This window comes from Falco cherrug, chromosome 6 (genome assembly GCF_023634085.1).
Source record: "Falco cherrug isolate bFalChe1 chromosome 6, bFalChe1.pri, whole genome shotgun sequence".
NCBI classification, from domain to species: Eukaryota; Metazoa; Chordata; class Aves; order Falconiformes; family Falconidae; genus Falco; species Falco cherrug.
In genome coordinates, this window is record NC_073702.1 from 65,466,939 (window position 1) to 65,485,523 (window position 18,585).

Below are 18,585 nucleotides of genomic sequence, written 5' to 3' on the forward strand. Positions count from 1 at the left end.
TGATAGAAAATCAAAGACAGAGAGCAATATCATTACTTACTAACATCTTGATTATTTAAGAAAACAAAAGAAAAAGTGCACTAGCCAAAACCCACTTTCATGCTTGTTATTTTTTTTACCTTTATAAGCCATATATATATTAGATAGAAATAAGGACTATATCAGTTTCTTTCATGTGTAGATGTTTACTTTTCTGTGATGTTTCTTTACATACTTGTTTGGACTTCTTTTTAAGACTTACCTACTGTGCTGCTTATACAGCAGTATCACTAAAGCAGTAATCAAGAAAGGGCTTAACTCTGGAGTTAATATTTAATTGCTTCAGTAGAACATTGCTCACATATCATTTGTTGAGTTTCTTTGACAGTGACAGAATGGTTACTTTATTTTCTCTTGGGGAACTGCGATAACAAACCTGTAGTTAAAGGTTTCTTCAGGGTCTTATAGCTGGGGGGAGAGAGGTTGCATGTTCCTAAGACAGCAGAAGCTCTGCTGGTGAGGTCTGTTTGATCTCTCTTGCTTCGTGCTACACCTGTGTCTTATACCAGCAGGTCTAAGGTCTCACTTTAATTATAGACGCTTGTCATTGCTTCTATCTGAGACACTGTTCAGATTTGCACTTTTTATTTCATTTAGCTTGTATGTAGCAGCTAGCTTTTTAGTACTTAGGTATTTAGGGACTAGAAAGATTTGGGGTATTCCTAGAAAATAAATATAAAAATCTGTTCTTATACTTTACCCCTATGCACACTTCTGTAATTTTTACTGTTAATATTGAGAAACTTAAGTACAAAAATTTATCAGCTGTATAGTCTTTCCCTTAAGCCAATGACTAGAAGAATTATTTCGTTGGGTTTTATTCCTCAAAAGCATAAATTATTTTTGATTTTTCTCTCAAGAAGTTAAAGGTGGTAGGCATAGTGTTGAAATGCAATGAATCACGTCTAAGCAGATCCTAGAAACCCAGAGGTGTTTCTCAGGTAAACTTAAAGATCCTGCCTGGGTCCCTCAGCTATGAACGCTGGCTTCAGTGAAAGAATATACTCCCATGAGAAGTGGCAAGGAGAAATCTAATCAGTCTGCAAGAGGAAAATACTCCATTACAGTCGTCTTTGACTCTTTTAATTCACTATGCTGTTCTAGGTCAGCAAAATTTCAGCTCTACCACCATGGCTTTGTGTTATTCTTATCCAAAAAATCTCTGCATTTCGACCAAGTAAGGATAACAATGGCTAAATACATACTGTAGCGAAGATGCATCCTGTGGTGCAACACAAAGCCCTAGCTGTTCCTTGCGAACATTTTGTGGTAAAGTTTCTAAGCAGGGGACAGATGAATCTGTGGCAGGCGCTCTGGCTGATGGACAAGGACTGCAGGCTGTGTTGCAGAAAACTTGTCTGCCGTGCTGTCTGGAGAAAGTGTAATCTCTTCTGCAATGGGAAGGGAGACCAAGCTGTACCAGTATCAAGTGTATCTGTTCTCTGCATGTCAAACGGCAGGTTTGCATTTGTCATTCAGAGTTTTACATGACAGATGATGGAAAATTACAGAATTTTAGGGAATCCATTTTTTATGAAGAAAAGTTTTAGTAGACCAATCTTAATAAGCAGCACTAATAAGACAAAAGAGACATAACTTGCCCCCTGGGAAACTCCTTCCATTCAGTGCCACGAGTACAGAAAATTACAGGCCTGGGATTTACAGCCTGAGGGGATCCTTACGCTGTCTGTAGAACTAGTAGAGACTCTTGATCAATTTAACATGTGTGGATCTGGAAAGGTGTGGAGGGGTGGCATTTCTGAGTGGAGGAGGACTTTGCACTACAACTTTCCTGCGGGGACTTTTGTATTTACAAGGTGTCATCTTAGCTGAATTTGTCAGTAGCAGTGTAGATGGAAGGGAAACGTTCTTTTTTCTTACTTTGATTAGGTATGATTTAGAAGTAATGTTTAGACTAGAAGGGTGACTCCTGCTAGTAACGTGACATGAAATAATGAATGGATCATATCTACCTTTCTGCTGGAATAGGCAACTAGTTTGACTTTGACTTCACAATAAACAGAATTTGTTGTTGGACTTTGCCTGGCCTGAATGAGGAAGTAGTCCATCAAGAAGGAAGTCATTCTTTAATGATTTCAAACTGCAAAGACTTGCCTGTCTTTTTTTTTTCAGGGCCGGGAGGGGGGAAGAAAAAAGCATTAACTGTAAAAAAATCACTTGTCACTTCACTGGCATCTGAGTCAGGTAAAGGTTTAAAGCGAAAGAATGAAAGTCTTTCATTGGGCAAAGAAGAAAATATTTATGTACTCAGAGCAATTAATTCCATCAGTACTTTGGAGGTATTTTTATCTTGTTAGGATTAGTCGAATTTACTTTAGACATCTGAATTTAAAATATAATTAAACTTACAACCGTATTTTGTCTCCTTTCTTCACAGGTTTGCTGGTCCTCTGATACATTTCAGAATGCCACTGGTAAAAAGGAACATAGACCCCAGGCACCTGTGCCACACAGCTCTGCCGCGAGGTATCAAGAATGAATTGGAATGTGTCACCAATATCTCCTTGGCAAATATAATCAGACAACTGAGTAGCCTAAGTAAGTACATGGTCCCAGTAGCTGTATTTAGAACTAATGCATTTTACAGTCACAGTTTTTGTGGTTGAAGTAGGAACATCTTTCCAAATTCTCAGTAGAAAATCGTGGGTGAGCCTTGAATGTATTCCTTTGGTGGCTGCTGACTAGCATGGACTTCTGTGAAAGAAAGCTAGGAATATTTCCAGCAGCACATCTTAAAACTGTTCAGCCATATATTTCTGTTACCAGTGGGATATGACAGAAAAAGCTATCTGGTTAATGAAGTCAGTAATTGCTAACCTTAGAGCAGTTCTTGAGTAGGGAATATGACATAATGAGGAACATATCACTAAGTTCTGTTAACGTAAACCCTTGGTCGTGTTGTGGTCATTCAGAAAAAAAAAGTAGTTGCCTTTTCAAATAATAAACCCAGTAATGTAATTATCATGTAATATTTCAATCAGGTAAAGATTTTTCTCCCGTCTGTCAACAATTTTTCCCTTAGTGCATTTGAGAGGAGTGAATACTTCTCAAGCTCTAGAACTCTAAAGGGATTTTTCTGAAAAGGCTCATGTCTGGATTATTTTTCCTTCAAGTTACAGCAGCTTTAAAAAGTTGTCAGATGAACCAGCATGATAGCATTTTGAATTTCCCATACTACAAGTGCTTTTTAACCACTAGGACATTGGTAAGACTACCAACATACTAAAGTATGAGTGTATATACATCTACAATGTGAAAAGCTTTTCAGTTCTGTCAGTATCTTACAGTTATAGGTGATGTAGCCTAATTCGTTGATTAGATTAATTTGATTATTGGTTTGATGGTATACTGTATGGTGACTGTTTTGGCAGCCTTTCAAAGCTGTTAGGGTGCTATTAGGTTGAAGACTCTTAATTGAGGACACTGAATTATGCAATGAAGAGGGGAATGCTTACAGCACTTAAATATGAACATTATTAGTATAGCTGCTGCAACAGCAAGGAAAATAACTTATTTAAATTCTTTTCAGTGAACCAAGAGTATATGAGATTGGGATGCAGTATAGGATCACCGTCTGTGGTCTTGCTTCATTCTAACAAAAGCTCTTCTCAGACTCGTGTACTACCCTCCTCTTCCAAGTCACTCTTATTAATACTGCATTCATTTATTTTAGTTTGCTTGTTTTAAAATTGTTTGATTATATACTCCATCTAGGGGAATTTCCTTTCGTAGGTGACATACCAAATTTACATTTGATATTTTCATTTGGAAGTTTCGTTTGACCTTAAAAGCCAAAAACCAATCACTTGGGTTTTCAATTTTAAAGAACACCAAGTTCTAACTCAGCATGTGGTCTCAGTACTTACCTGTTGAGATTCAGCTGCCTTCACTATGTTTTCTTGATACACAGAGCTTATGCCAGACATTGTGTGTACAATTGCTCAGGAGGAGGTCAGGATGAAGCAATAGTAGAACAGAAAGAACTCAATTAAAGGAGAAAAAAGGTGTCAAAAGAATATTTATTGAATGCTGCCGCATTTGTTACATGCCTTGCCATATATGCGTAGCACAGTTGCAGAGAGGTGCTGTCAAAGGAATGTAACTAAATATGTAAACTGCCTTTCTGTAAAAGGAACATGGTTTTGCATGAAGCTTGCATGCATGGAGATGAGCCCTAAATTAGCTGTTTTCACTTGAGAGTTCTGTCATGAACTTGTGACTCACAAGTCAGTGGTCAAAAAGGTATGCAATGTTGGAAATTACAAGGAAGGTAAAAAAGGACAGAAAATGCACTAGTCTGCTCTGCAACAGCAAGCCCAGAATAGGTCATTCAGAATTTTTCTACAAGTTAAACACTGATGAGCAGGACCTGTTATTTCAGTCATTTGTTCGTTCCCTCCAAATAGCATCATGGTGTTGGTAGGTTTTCTACAGGCAATGCTTATACCAACTGAAGTAAGGTTTTGTTTTATACTGTGTGTTTTTTACAAAAGAACATTTTTACCTACAATTAAATAGAACGTTTTACAAAATAGTCCTTATTTCTCAGCAAGGTTAAGGATTGCTCTATAAAAATGGAGATCATGTTACAAAGGTATGAGTACCTGTGCAAGTATTTTGTTCCAGAATCCTTCCAGCTTTTCTGCCTGTTTATGCTAGCAGCAGTACAAATTCAAAAAGTTTTGGGAGTCCTAGCATGGGAATTTTGTGTCTCATGTGCTTAAACCCAAATAACCAGTCTTCACTTCGTGTGTCACTGTTAATGGTGTACAGCAGGGCCCGCTGACATGCAGATAAATTTTAGTAGTTGCCTGTGAGTCACAGCCAGCAGGCATGGTTTCGCAGCAGTCCCCTGGCAACCAGCTTCTCTGCAGTCCTTCCCTTCTTGTTTTCTGTGGAAAATGTGTACGTTTGAGAATCAGCCTTTAAGTTGTAGACAAAACGAGGCTTCACTCTGAGAGTGGAAAGTGAGTGTTCTGGTAGGGTTTAATTTCCTTTAAACTAGAGCTGCTTTTGCTTTCGATGGTAAAGTTATGCAAACTTAGATGAATGGTTTTTGACCTGATTAGCACTTTGTCATTTCTGCCTCTCAGATTTTTCAATTGCCAGCTCTCAAATAGAGGATTACTCTCCTGCCATTATGACTCTCAAGACCAATATAATTCTTAATCTTTCTTCTGATATATGGACAAAGAGTGCTGTGATTGAATTTGAAGCCTCCAGTAGTTTAAACGATACCAAAAAACCCCATTATTTAGAAGAGCTAAGTGTAGAGTTTTGTCATTAGATCTCCATACTCAGAGATATTAATAATTCAGCTGGATTAGTCAAGCAGCTGGATCTAATGGGGTCTGCTTTGAGCAGGGTGTTGGACTAGATAACTTCTGGAGGTCTTTTCAATCTGAATAGGACTGTGTTTCTATGATCTTGTATGCTATGTGTAAGTAGGACATGCATGCAGAAACAATACCTATTAAATGACAGGAATTCTGTTTTCCTGTGTTTTAATATGAAATGAAAAGAGCTTTACATCAGTATGTCAGCAATAGCTGCTATGTGTCTCCATCTAAATTCTCAATCCTTTCATAGTTTATTTGATGTGTTGCTTTTAATTGTTCAGTTTGAGAATTTTTTTGACCTTTAAAAGTAGAGATGAAAGGAGATTTATTTCTGCTTTGAGTGATAGTTCTTGCCTTTCTCCCTGGAGCATGAAAACACATCAGTCTGTCTTGATAAAACATACAAAATTGCCAGCAAGTAATTTTCCCCCCCCTGTCTATTCCCAGTCTTCTCTAACTTCATAAAAGGATCTGTCTTCTGACAGCTTTTCTTAGCACTGTGGCAACAGAAACTCTGGACAGCAGCAACAGCTGGTTTAGTTTCCTAGCCGTTCTTCCCTGTATTTCTTGCTTTCTGACCGTACCTGCTCTGAAGAAGTGCTTACCTTTTTTTTTCAGCAATGTTGCAGATACATTACTAATCCAGTACTGCCTGAATTTGTATATGTTGGTGTATGTGGGGTTATAGCATTCCAGCATATGTGAAACACAACTGAGAGCACTGTGCAGCTGTGCCATTGTTAGAAGATGGATAAATAGTTCTCTTGTGTGCATATAACTTCCCCATTTTTTTCACAGCTATTGACCAATATTGTTTTTCCTTTTATTCAGCTGTTCCCTGTACACAGAATCTCAGTACCACATAAGAAACCCAACTGATGGGTTTTGTTCTTGGCCCTGGTCTCTGACACCACCATCTGAAGAGGAGAACATTTCTCCTTTTGAGTACGTTTCTTTAATGAATATTTATATTGTAGGCATTCAGAACCAGAACTTTTATTCAGTCATAGCAGGATGTCATTTCCCTTTTTTTCTTCTACGTCTGTATAAAGAAAGAACGCTGCATAACTGTGTTTGGTAAGCTAGAGTACCCTTTATGTTAAGTGACAACAATTTTCAGTTAAAGTTGAACGTTCAGTAGCTTTTCCCCTCTTTCTGTCTTTCTTCGTACTGTTTCCTATGTTTATCATGTTCTCCTAGTTATTTCTTTTCCCCACCCCTTATTTTGTTTCATTTTCAGGAGTGAAACCCTGACTTTCGAGTGTATTATTTCTACACACACCCCCCTTTTCTCCCCCTCTGAGACACTTTTAACTTTTCTTCCTTATTTTTTGCTTACTGTGCCATCCTCTAGAGGTTTTTAAACACTGCTCATCTTGTGAGAGACGTTTTCTCACCTCAGGAAAACCTTCAGATTGCCACGGCTTAAGGTGTTAACATTCAATAAGTGGGAAATGTTTCTCCAGGAATACTTATCAGCAAGGTGTCTGGAGGCTGCAATTAATGTTTAGAACCAGGCCTTTTCAGTTCAAAGACCAGCCTCTCTCTCTTCATCCTGTTGGGACAACATCTTCAACATGTGGTGAGGCCCCTGCTCATTATTTACTTTATTGCAGGTAGGTCTGCCGATCTGCAGCTGAAGCTTCAGTCACTGTTCCAGAACCAGCAGAATCCCAGCAGGTCCTGCCCTGGGAATCCTCCTTCTCACTGTGCTTACAAGCATATTCAGTATTCTCTCTGAATTTTCTTCATTAGTTATCCCTCTTTCTTCGTTATTACCATGGTTGCCAGGGAATGCTTTCTCTAGTGTTCTTACGCACATGGGGTGAGGGAACTGATGGACTTGAAAACTAAAAGCTTACTCAGCTTTTCAGAGACCCCCATTCTCTCAAAGGCTTCTAATTTCTTGATGTTGTCTCCCCAGCAGTGTCAGTACTGGCAATGCTGTTTTGTGTCCACCTCAAATGCTAATGAGGAGATGAACAAACGGACAGTAATTCCTCATTGAAAACCACTATGTGTTAGCAGAAAAAAGTTCTACCTGTCCTTAATTTCCTGCCTACACAGAGCAGTGAATTCGAATGATATTAAAAAAGGAAAGGAAAAACAAGACTTCCCTGTGAAATGAACTCTAGGACTGGTGCCTTCAGGTTCAGTGCTCAAGCAGTCTCTTTCACAGATTTCTGAATGGATAATCTCAGCCAGTTTACTTGATGGGCTCCTCAGTTTTAGATAAGAAATGGTATCTCAGACCTCCATGACTGGAGATTTTTGAAGGCTGACTTTTTCTTGGATGGCAACAAGAAGCATCAGACGTGCTCCAAAGATGGCCTTTAACAGAGTTTATTTGATACTTTTGATACCCTCATCAGGTTGTCTGATAAATGCCTGGTTCAATATTGCTGGCTAAAGGAATCAAGTTGTCTCTTCATTGCTCTGGTATTCCTGTTACAGTCCTTAAATCCAGTCCTTGTAGACTGCCCTTACACCTCTGTGATGATAGATTTCTAATTAGCATCACTGAACTAGATTTTGTAAATCATTTTTCAGTTTGCTCAGCCATGGCTGCTAAAATTCTCAAGGGTCTACCAAGATTCTTATCTCCAATCCTTGGACAAAGTTCAGTCTCCTAGCTGCTGAGCTGTGAGACTGAAATGATCCTGATGAGAAACAAGCCTAGAGTTTCAAGTGAAACTCAGATATACCTTGATTTTTGCTAAAACATTAAATTAAATAAAATTAATGTACTGAGGCTCTGAAGCTGAATCAACAGGCAATGGATATGTTAAATTATGGGTCAGAATTAATGGAGGAGGAAAAATGTATTAATAGACTTAGGATAAATTTCTTATTTTGCTGCATAAATGGACCCTGGTTATATATTGTTAGGGCTTATGTGGTAACTAATTATCCTGAAAGAATATTTTCTAATATATACACTGTATTGTGTAGGAAGGAGCAATTCAGCAGTGAATAATGTAATTTTGCATAGTGTAGGTATATTGGGAAGGAATTGTGCAGCAGGACCATGAGACTGGTTTTATGGCTGCTTTTGTTCTGTGCTGTTATTTTTTTAGAAAATGTTCTGGGCAAAAATATTGTTTAGTGTGTGAATGGTATTGAAATAATAGAAATCAAGGAATGATAGCGTATAGGTAGGTAACAGACTGAATTCTTAGCTTATTCTTTCTGGGATTTTGTCAATTTCTACATCTTTTTTACAAATCAAATTGCCAAACCTATGTTTTTAAACTGTAATAATATTTTGAGGTTTATGTATTTCAATATGTCAACATATTTACTATTTTAATATTAAAATAGCATTCAATAATATTTAATTAAATAACAGTTTTATATTGCATTTAATAATGTCATGACATATTTAAAATATATTAAATATTTTCATAATTTAATTCCAATTATAAGTATGTTGGATTAGATTTTGTTTGTGTACGTGTTAACCCTGCCACTCCCCGCTGAGCTCCAGAAGCTTAACAAATTAGTTAAGGCTAAATTAATTAAGATAACACTTCTGGCAACATTGAACAATTGTCTCATTTTGATTGTCCCACTTGATGCATCTTGCATTGGCCAGAGATTTGCCAGTCATCCTCCTGAAATTTCCAAAAGCGGTGCTGGTTTATGGCATTGAGCACTTTAGGTGCTCAATTTGTTTATCCAGATAGCTACTTAAAATCTAGATCATGGTTCCTAGAGGCTGCCATAACCAATCTGTGGGGTGCCGTTTCCAGTTTAGATGCAGTTGAATGGTTTGGAGTGTTTGGTTGTCTTTGATTTTTTTTGTTTGTTTGTTTTTTTAAATGCAAAAGGATAGTAAAGAAGTGGCTTCTTCCACCAGTCCTGCTTCAGGACTCATGTCCCACTCCTTGTCCGAGAGCCTGTAACTAAATATGGTGTTAACTGATGTAGTGTTATAAAATGATTAATTTAAGTGCCCTTTCCTTAAGTTTTCTAATGAATACAGCATAGAGAATGCTGTAGACAGGTGATTTTAAGGATGGAGTTTTGAGGGGACTGCTAATTTATGCCCTGATCCTGCAGCATGTTATTGTGGTTCTAGGAATTTACAACACAGTATGTAAGACTTACAAGACATCTTTGTCACACTTCGTTTAATTAGCCTGAAATAAGGTTCAGAACCTTGTATAGTGATTGTAGTTGACTTCAGTTCATCTAATATATACCCAGTCCCCCAGCACAAGACACATAACATTTCTTTTACCTTATTACTCCTTCATGTTAGTGGATTGGATAGTTAGGAATTAGTCATTTGTCTAATTAGTCATTTCAATTAGTCATTGAAACCCAATGCTGGACAAATGTTTGAAATTATGGGGGGAAGTAAGGAGGTAAAACAAACTAGGAGGAACAAATGGTGGAAGAGGAGAACTGTAAAACTGCTCGGTCGTTTTTTCAGATTTTATAAGCTATTGTACACTTACTGCCATGGTAATGAACAGGAGTGGATGATGCATGTTTTGGTGGGTTTACCTTTAAAAAAATGAGGAAGGCAGTGAGCAGTATTATTTTTATTTGATTTTCAGCTAGTAGCAACTACCTAGTATTTTCAGCTCATAGGTCTGTTTTAAATGTCAGGAAAATTAATTGTTCAGAAAAGGCTATTAAAACACGTGCACATTCTTGGAGGAGATATTTTATTTGACTGTCACAAAAAAAGGACATTGACTGACACCAGAGGGAGCTGCATTCCTGCATCCCTTTCTTAACGAAGGGTTAATTGTGAATAGAGCCCTTTCAGACAAGAGAATAAGTTCTTAAAAGAATAATCAGGTGAATAATATATTCATTAATTAAAAATAATTAATAATGTATCCTCTTATTTAAGTTAAAAAAACTTGTGCACTGTAAATAAAAATAAATGCCAGTATGATGGACTGAGAAGAACAGCTAGTAAGGTTGGGGGGAATATGACTTGCTTTTTGAAAATAGCAAATTTTGGTATATTTCTGGTCAATTAAGTAAGTTTTGTAAGTACAGTAAAATAACTTTTCACAGACGTTGAAACAATTTATCTGCAGAAGTCTATGTTGTCATTTAATTTAACAGGCAAACAAGATCACTGATCTTTCTAATCTGGTATTACGTATCCAGCTGTGACCAAGATCCTAAGGCATTATGTTAATTGTCATAGTCAACTGTCATTCTCTTGTTATGCTACATGAAACAAGAGTAGAGTTTTTCATCAAGCAGCCCCATAATGATGTAAATTTTCTGAAGTGTTAATAATACTTCGGAATATTCATTCAATATAATGGAATTAATTTTGATTCCTTACTCTTCTAACATATTACCCATAAATTAAGTGGAGTGAGATCAGCGTTGTTTACTAATGTGTTTTATTCTTATACTTTTTTTCACTTACATGACATTTTGTTCAATGTTATCACCTGTAATCCTGTCTTTTGTAATCCATTGAAAATTGAAGACCTATTTGTATAAAATGCACACAGAGACAGTGATATAAATAAACACTGGCTTATAAATGTTGTATACACATATACGTTCACATATAGTATTCTTTTGAACAAAGCTGTGCATTTCACTAAAAGCAAACATTTTACTTTGTTTGAAAAAGCATGCATTTGAATATACTTCGAGCTAAATAAAGAGACTGCCAACGGGCATATAGGTAGAGACATTAGGTTTGGTGTACCACTTCAAACGCAACAGGTTGTTTTCAATGTATTTCCCATTGGAGGATTAGTGTTCATAAGCACAGGCAAATTATTCCTTGCAATATGTTTGTGACTGTATGCAACATAATGAAAATATTTTTGAGACAGTTTACTTGCAATTGGACCTCATTAATGAGGTAGGTGATTTTTAAACCTGCTGAAGTGAGGTGGATATGGATAAAACAAATTTGTAGCCTTGAAATACACCTGCAAAAGGGAAGTTACTGGATTTGAGAGCCCTGCAATTTACTTTCTATTCTATACATTGAATTTTACACTTTATTTTAATTTTAACTTGCATGTGTCTTAATATTATGTGAGTTGTCCAATTAAAATTAAATAATATATCTGAATATAATAATTTCGTGAAATGCATTAAATTTTTAGCAAATATATATTAAAAGTTCAGTAATCTTGCTCTTAGTGGATCACATTTTTAAGTAATTTCTCTTGCTTCAGATACAGGTTAAAGAACATAAACTTTTCAGAGTTTCAAGACATATATTAGAAAGTCTTATGTTAGGTGAGTTGCAAGCTAAGTAGACTTTACTAACTTTCCATCTCTATTTTACTGTGGACTGGTACTTAAAGACAAAGGTTCTAAAAGAATGGCTGCACCTTTGATCTGCTTCTGACTGTAGCTAATAACAGATGCTCCAAGAATGACAGCCAGGCAATCATGTATGATACTCCTACTAATCTCCCAGCCTCCAGCTTTTCAGTGTGGAAGCCTCTTCAACCAGCTGGGGTTTCTGTTTTACTAATAATGCTCAGTGTGTTTCTTTTCCGTGATTGAGTATTGTTGGTGAACTTTAATCTCATTTTTTTCAGGTCGTTTATGGGTGTCTTGAACAGCATAGGGTCCCGTTAGAGAAATCTATGAAAACTCACCTTTCTCAGCTGTGAAGACCAGTGATTTACTCCTGTCCTCTGTTTTGTACCTTTTAAGGAATTATTTGTCTGTGCCATGTTGTTTCTTTTTTGTGCCACGTCTGTTAAGTTTTCCTAAAAAGCTTTGATTAAGGACTTTCAAAACTCTCTTGAAATCTAAGTAAGTAATGGCTCTCTGTGTGCTTATAGACCCTTCAGAGGTTTCACTTTACAAAAGCTGCGTTGTCTATTTTCCAACAAGTCATACAGGTGTCTGCTAATTCAGTTTTTCATAGTCATTTATACTAATTTGTCTGGATTTCAGGCTAACAGGCCTGTAGCTCTCAAGATGTTCCATGAAAAAATTTTGAACATTACTGTTGTGCTTGCTACCTTTCAGCAGAGACTTACAAATCGTTACTGATACTTTACAGATCATTTTTTCCATTTAGTTGTGTAATTTTTGTATCATCCCTTCAGGTTTTTTGAGCCTTCCACAAAGAGTTCTGGCATGAGGGTCTCTCAAATTTCTTCCACTGAATACCAGTGGAAAGTGTTAAACTAACTTATCCTCAGGGGTGTTGTCTTCTCTGAGTACTTTTTATACCCTCATTACTAGTTGGCTGTGCAGACTTCCTAGCAGCCTTTCTTGTTCCTTTGAAGGAATATTTATTATTAGTTCGCTAGCTGTTCCTCAGGCTAGTTTTTGGGTTTTATGTTTAGTATGCCAGAATTTACAATCCTTTCCATTTTCTTAATTTCTGTTTCTTTTTTTTCTATTATCTGTACATTTCTTCTGATAGCCCCTTTTATATTCTGTTGTTTGTAGTCGTGCTGGTTTTCTATTGCTGTTGTCTAAGTCCTAATAAATGGTATGTGCTGGCCTTGTGCTTACTACATAGTACCTTTAAGTAGTTTCCACAGTATCTGCAGGGATTTCATTTTTGTCCTTTTGATGTGTTTATTTTAAAATGTTCTCATTTTTATGTATACCTCCAGATGTATTGTTCACCAAAGGCAAAATTTTCATAACTATCCTTTCCTGTTGGACCTGTCAGAACTTGTGTGCAAACCAGGTAGTTAGGAATTTGTGAAATTCTTACTTCCAAAACCAATGTAAGTGCACAAACAGTACACAAATTATATATGCATGGTATGGTAGAAAGTTTCAAAAACTGTCATGTGGTATTTCCCAAATGTGGCTACAAATTTTGCTGTGCAGTCTGGTGATCTGTTTTCAGTGGCACTGACAGACTACTTAAGTTGAGTCCAGGGCACATTAGAAGCACTATATGGAGTAATCTGTCTGTAGACCTTTTCTCATGATACTTCAGTCTCCTGCTGTTTTGGGCTAAATGTGTAATGTCCATTGAACTGGACAAGGAGAGTCTTCTTTTACTTCAGTCTAAGTTGATCAGTTACTAGAATTTTGATCCTTCAAAGTAGGATTTGTTATTTTAGAGTGTATTTTTTGAATACGCTGCTTCTAATTAACCTGGATGTAAATATCTGATCTTCCATATTAGAAAGATTAGAAGCTGTGCTTCATTTTCAGAAAAGTTGAGATAAATTTCACTTGGAAAGATTAGTTATTGCTCATACAGGAACAACTTCAGATGCTGGAAATCATCCTTTTATACATATCCAAGCAACTAATCAGTCCCTTGCATATCAGCATAGTTAAATCAGTTTATACCAGGTGAATATCTTCCCTGTAATGTATTAAATAATTTCATTTCTGATAAATAAATTACAAATTAAATATTTAATTTTTAATTACTTTTCTGTAGCATTCTTAATGGGCTCAGTAGGTGCGGGTTGTTACAAACGATACTCATGCATCTTAGATTTACTTAAACAGCAGTTAGAAATCTCTTTCAAGGCAAACTCATTTGGCTGTCTTGTGGCAAGCTTGATTGATTTATTTATTTATTTATTTATTTTTTATATTTCAGGTAAATATGCTGAAGATATATTTGGTGAACTTTTCAATGAAGCACACAGTTTCTCATTTAGAGTCAACTCCTTACAGGAACGTGTAGATCGCTTATCTGTCAGTGTTACACAACTCGATCCAAAGGAAGAAGAATGTAAGTTAACTCTTGCATGTGTCACCCAGACACCACTGATACATGAAATGGAAATTATAATAGTTTAGATTATTCTTGCAGGAACACAGCAAAAAAAAAAAACATCATGACAAAGAGGTCCATTTCTTTTTCTACTACAGGTTTCTTTTACAGGCTTGAGCACATTTCTGAGCTCAACATTTTTATGGTTACTGAACAGTACTGTTGTGAATTAATTTACATAAAAACTATTACAGGAGTATGTGTCACTTCAGTAGTGTTATGTATTAGTGTTAGTAATATTAATAATACGTATTATTATGTGAATGCTTGGAGATAAGTCTTTACCTATTTTTTTTTTTTTTTTTTTTTTTTTTAACCTTCCTACTAATTTCCATGGAATGCAACCATCTGTCCAAGAAGGGGTTTTACATTTAACTTGTTACTATCTTACTTTCTGTGTGGAGTTACAGTTACATAGCTCCATTTGTTGATGCTGTATGTCCCCTTGGATTCTTCCTAAATAGCTTTAAGTGCTATAAATATTGGTTAGTGCTGAGAAAACAAGTACTTCCAAAGTCAATATGGTATGCCTCATGCCTGTAAGATAGAATTTGTATGGGATTTAAGTGATACATAGGCTTTGTGATGTGATTACATTGACCACCAAATATGTAAATGCCATAAAGCTTTTTTGCCTTCCTGGATATCCATTTGTTACCGGTGGAACTGTGAAAAGTCTTGTAACCCTAAACAGTTTTAGGATGTTCTAGACTCTATGGCTAAGACGTAGAAAGTAGAACAACATCCTATCATGAAAAATAACTTGATTGCTTGTGAGATCCAGTTTTAAAGTATAGAAGGCTGTTTCAGTTCTGATTGTCTAGATACGTCAGTCAGGAAAAATGAAGTGTCAAACCAGGAGCATGGTCTTCAGTCTGTCTTCAGTTACTGACGTGGAAACTTCACTAATAGCAAAATCAAGCTAAGGAAGTTTTGATTCTGTATCTTGCATGACATTAATTTTAGGGCATGTTTAAAAAGACAGCTGTTCACAGCTAGTAGCAGATTCTCCACGAAATTGTGACTTGTGTAGGGGAATTCTTACATTAATGGGATTTTCCAAGTCTCTTGACAACTAAGCATAAATCATACACATACACCTCTTTTTCCAATAAGATACCATGTTTATTATGATTGGATGACAAAAATCCTTCCTGTGTACAGTAGCAAATTGTCAGCAACTGTAATCTTGTAAGAGTGTTTATGTCATTTCGGTGTTTACCCTTGACAGCCTAGTTTTTTGTTTAAATCAGTGGGCTATATGTTGATATGGCATTCCATCTAGTATGGCAACCATTCTTATTTCAGGAAAATGGAGAGACCATTTGAGGTCACTGAGTTAAAGCATCTAAGGATGTTACAGGATAGCAAGATGGAAAATTGTACTTTCATTCAAAGGCCTTTGATGAGTTTCACTTTAGGTTTCACTACTAAATATCCATAGCTATTTGATATTAGAGAATTGCTAGAAATATTTTTGAGTAGTATGTAGTCCCAAATGCACCAGGGGAATAACATTTCACAGTCCTGTGTATAATGTAGCATTTGCTAAACTGTATAGCTAAAGAAAGGGACAGACACTGCAATTAAAGAAAACAGGGCTGAAAAGAGGTCTACTTGATCAAGTCCAGACTGGCTAAGTGTGACTCAAATCTGATAATCCTGAATTTGTCTCTCATGCCCCAAAACGGCAGTGACTGCTAGTGCTTCAGAGGAACACATGCATTCCTCAGTGTTCATGACTATTTTTATTAACCTAACAATATCCAGTCCTTGAGCCCAGTGTTCCTTATTCACAAACATCTGCCCAGAACTGAGTCACCACATGAGGGCAAAGGAGATGAGAGGAAATTTGATGTTGGGCAGTGTGCCCAGGTGGCCCAGAAGGCCAACAGCATCCTGGCTTGTATCCAAAACAGTGTGGCCAGCAGGACTAGGGAAGCCATTGTCCCCCTGTACACTGGTGGCACTGGTGAGGCTGCACCTCGAATACTGTGTTTGGTTTTGGGCCACTCACTTCCAAGAAAGACACTGAGGTGCTGGAGCATGTCCAGAGAAGGGCAGCAAAGCTGGTGAAGGGTCCAAAGCACAAGTCTTAAGAGGAGCAGCTGAGGGAACTGGGGTTGTTTAGCCAGGAGAAAAGGAGGCTCAGGGGGGACCTTATCACTCTCTACAGCTGCCTGAAATAAGGTTGGAGACAGGTGGGTGTCAGTCAGTCTCTTCCCCCCCCCCCGGTAACAAGCGATAGGACAGGAGGAAACTGCCTCAAGTTGCACCAGGGGAGGTTAGATAGGGCAGTAGGGAAAGTTTCTTCCTTCAAAGTATCATCAGGCATTGGAACAGGCTGCCCAGGGGGGTGGTAGAATCCTCATTCCTGGAGGTGCTCAAAAAACGTGTAGATGTGGTGCTTAGAGGCATGGTTTAGTGATGGACTTGGCAGTGCTGGGTTAACAGTTGGACTCGATGATCTTAAAGGTCTTTTCCAACATAAATGGTTCTATGATCCTATGATTTCCTTAAAAATTAGGGATCCGGAAGCTGTTTCTCCTTAAGTATCCTGTTTTGGCTTGAAATTTAGAAACTATTCACAAATGGTTTTTAGTCCTGATCTGGGCTAAAATAGCTGGAGGATATTAAGGCATGAAGGTGTGGGGAAAACATTTGGATTTATCTTCCCTAACCCTCTGTGCAAGAATTAAGCAAATTTCAGTACTTCTGCTTAGCTAACAGCATGTGTAAAATGGGCTATACTTGTAAAATGAGTCTCATTTGCTAGTTCGTTGCCAGCAGGCAGTAATAGAAGATTTAATGTGTTCCTTTGGGCCCACACTATTACACAGAGGAAGAAATTAAGATTCATTTAAAGCTAAGTGGCATGAATAAAACCAGCCCAAGTCAGATTCATTGAATGAGGTGCAGGTACTTGACAAGATGTTTCTGGTAGAGTCAAAGTAAGAAAAACCTCTGATTTTTTGGAATAATCTATGTGTTTTCTCATTTTGAATTATTGCAGTATCTCTATGAAAGAATAAAACCAAATGAAACCAAGGCTAGGATTGTATCCTAAAAGAACTAACTCCTGGTGCACAGTCTTTCCATTACAGGAGAATTGCTATGAACTTTGTTTGGTTTGAATTATTACACTGTTTTCAAAATGTTGATTTCTCAGAATTATCAATTTCACATTGTAATTGATTTTTATTTTTTTTTACATTATTCTTTTTACATACATGTGGGGTTTTTTCCCCCTCAGAAGAGATACTAAACTTGCATACAGACAAAAAGAAATCCTCTGTTTGGTAAATTGAACTTTTATTTCAGTTGGGAAACTAGTATATATGTTTTTAAGAGTTATCATATCTGGGGTGGTTTTAGGACCAGGAAGACACATTCTTGCTAGTGAGGTGAACTAAGGTTGACATTTTCAATAGCAATGTAAGATATCCTCATAGGTCAGAAAGTAAAAAGTAAGCCTTATAGTTTCTTTGCAACCACTTTTAATTTCAGTATTTACTTTATAAATAACATTACTAAATCTCTCCATATATATGCAAATTGTGTAAGTATAATAGATTTTATTAGTTTACCAACGTTTTTTTGAACTTGTTTGTGCCATTAAGCTTGATGTACAAGTTAATAATTTAATGTCTGTACAAATCTGACAGTTTTAAAAAGGATATTCATTTTAGCCTTTATGTTGTTCTTTTTTGAAATGCTGATGCACAGTACAGCTCTAATGTACAGCGTATTGAAGTATTAGAAAATAGTTGTGTATCACTCGGAAATAAATGGTATCATGGTAGAAGCAGAATTCATAAACTAAGAGTTTATCTGTGTATTCCGGTATTAATTTAGCAGTTCCTTAATATGAACTGCCTAACTCTATTTAAATCTGGAAGTTTAAGTAAATTTAAATAACTGGAAAGGCTTTTAATCTCAAGTGCAGTGTATCACATTCTTGGTTTCTATTGCATTTCTATTACAAATCTGACAAGCAACTTAAAAAGCATAATGGCAGAAGTGCTATGGGTGAGCAGCCTGGCATACTTCAGGAAAGGAATCAAACAATGTTGTGAATTGTATTTCAGTAGGTTTCTGGCTTTGAATACATGGCTTGTTTTTTAGTAAACATTCTGGAAATACTACCCTGTCACGACAAGGATAGTTCAGAAATTCTGCTGGATTCATGCTAAAGAGAGATTTGATGTTGTGCTATAGGCAAAAAAAAAGTGGGGAGAAACCTAAAAAGCTTGATAGCTAATTTTGATCTGTATATTTCTGAAAATGGGAGAGTCAGACAACTTTAAAAGCAGGATACTTGGCCCATATGAGACTTAGAAGGAAAGAGTAGTGAATCCTATTTTAAGGGGCAGCTCACTGTCTAACCTCTGAAGAGGATTTTGGTGGCTTGAGTATAAATGTAATCAAAGTTAAGAACAGGGAGCACATGAAATTTGCGTCATGACC

General features: G+C 36.7%; 1 protein-coding gene across 2 annotated transcripts in view; it reads left to right on the plus strand.

The window, feature by feature from the left end:
- Positions 1 to 18,585, plus strand: part of WASF1 (WASP family member 1) — a 99,859-nt gene that overhangs the window by 67,880 nt on the left and 13,394 nt on the right. For both annotated transcript variants that reach the window (XM_055714870.1, XM_055714869.1), the window contains exons 2-3: positions 2,438 to 2,598; positions 13,942 to 14,076. In XM_055714870.1, the coding sequence (XP_055570845.1) occupies positions 2,466 to 2,598; positions 13,942 to 14,076 (268 nt within the window). In that variant the 5' untranslated portion in view covers positions 2,438 to 2,465. The remainder of the gene's footprint in view (positions 1 to 2,437; positions 2,599 to 13,941; positions 14,077 to 18,585) is intronic.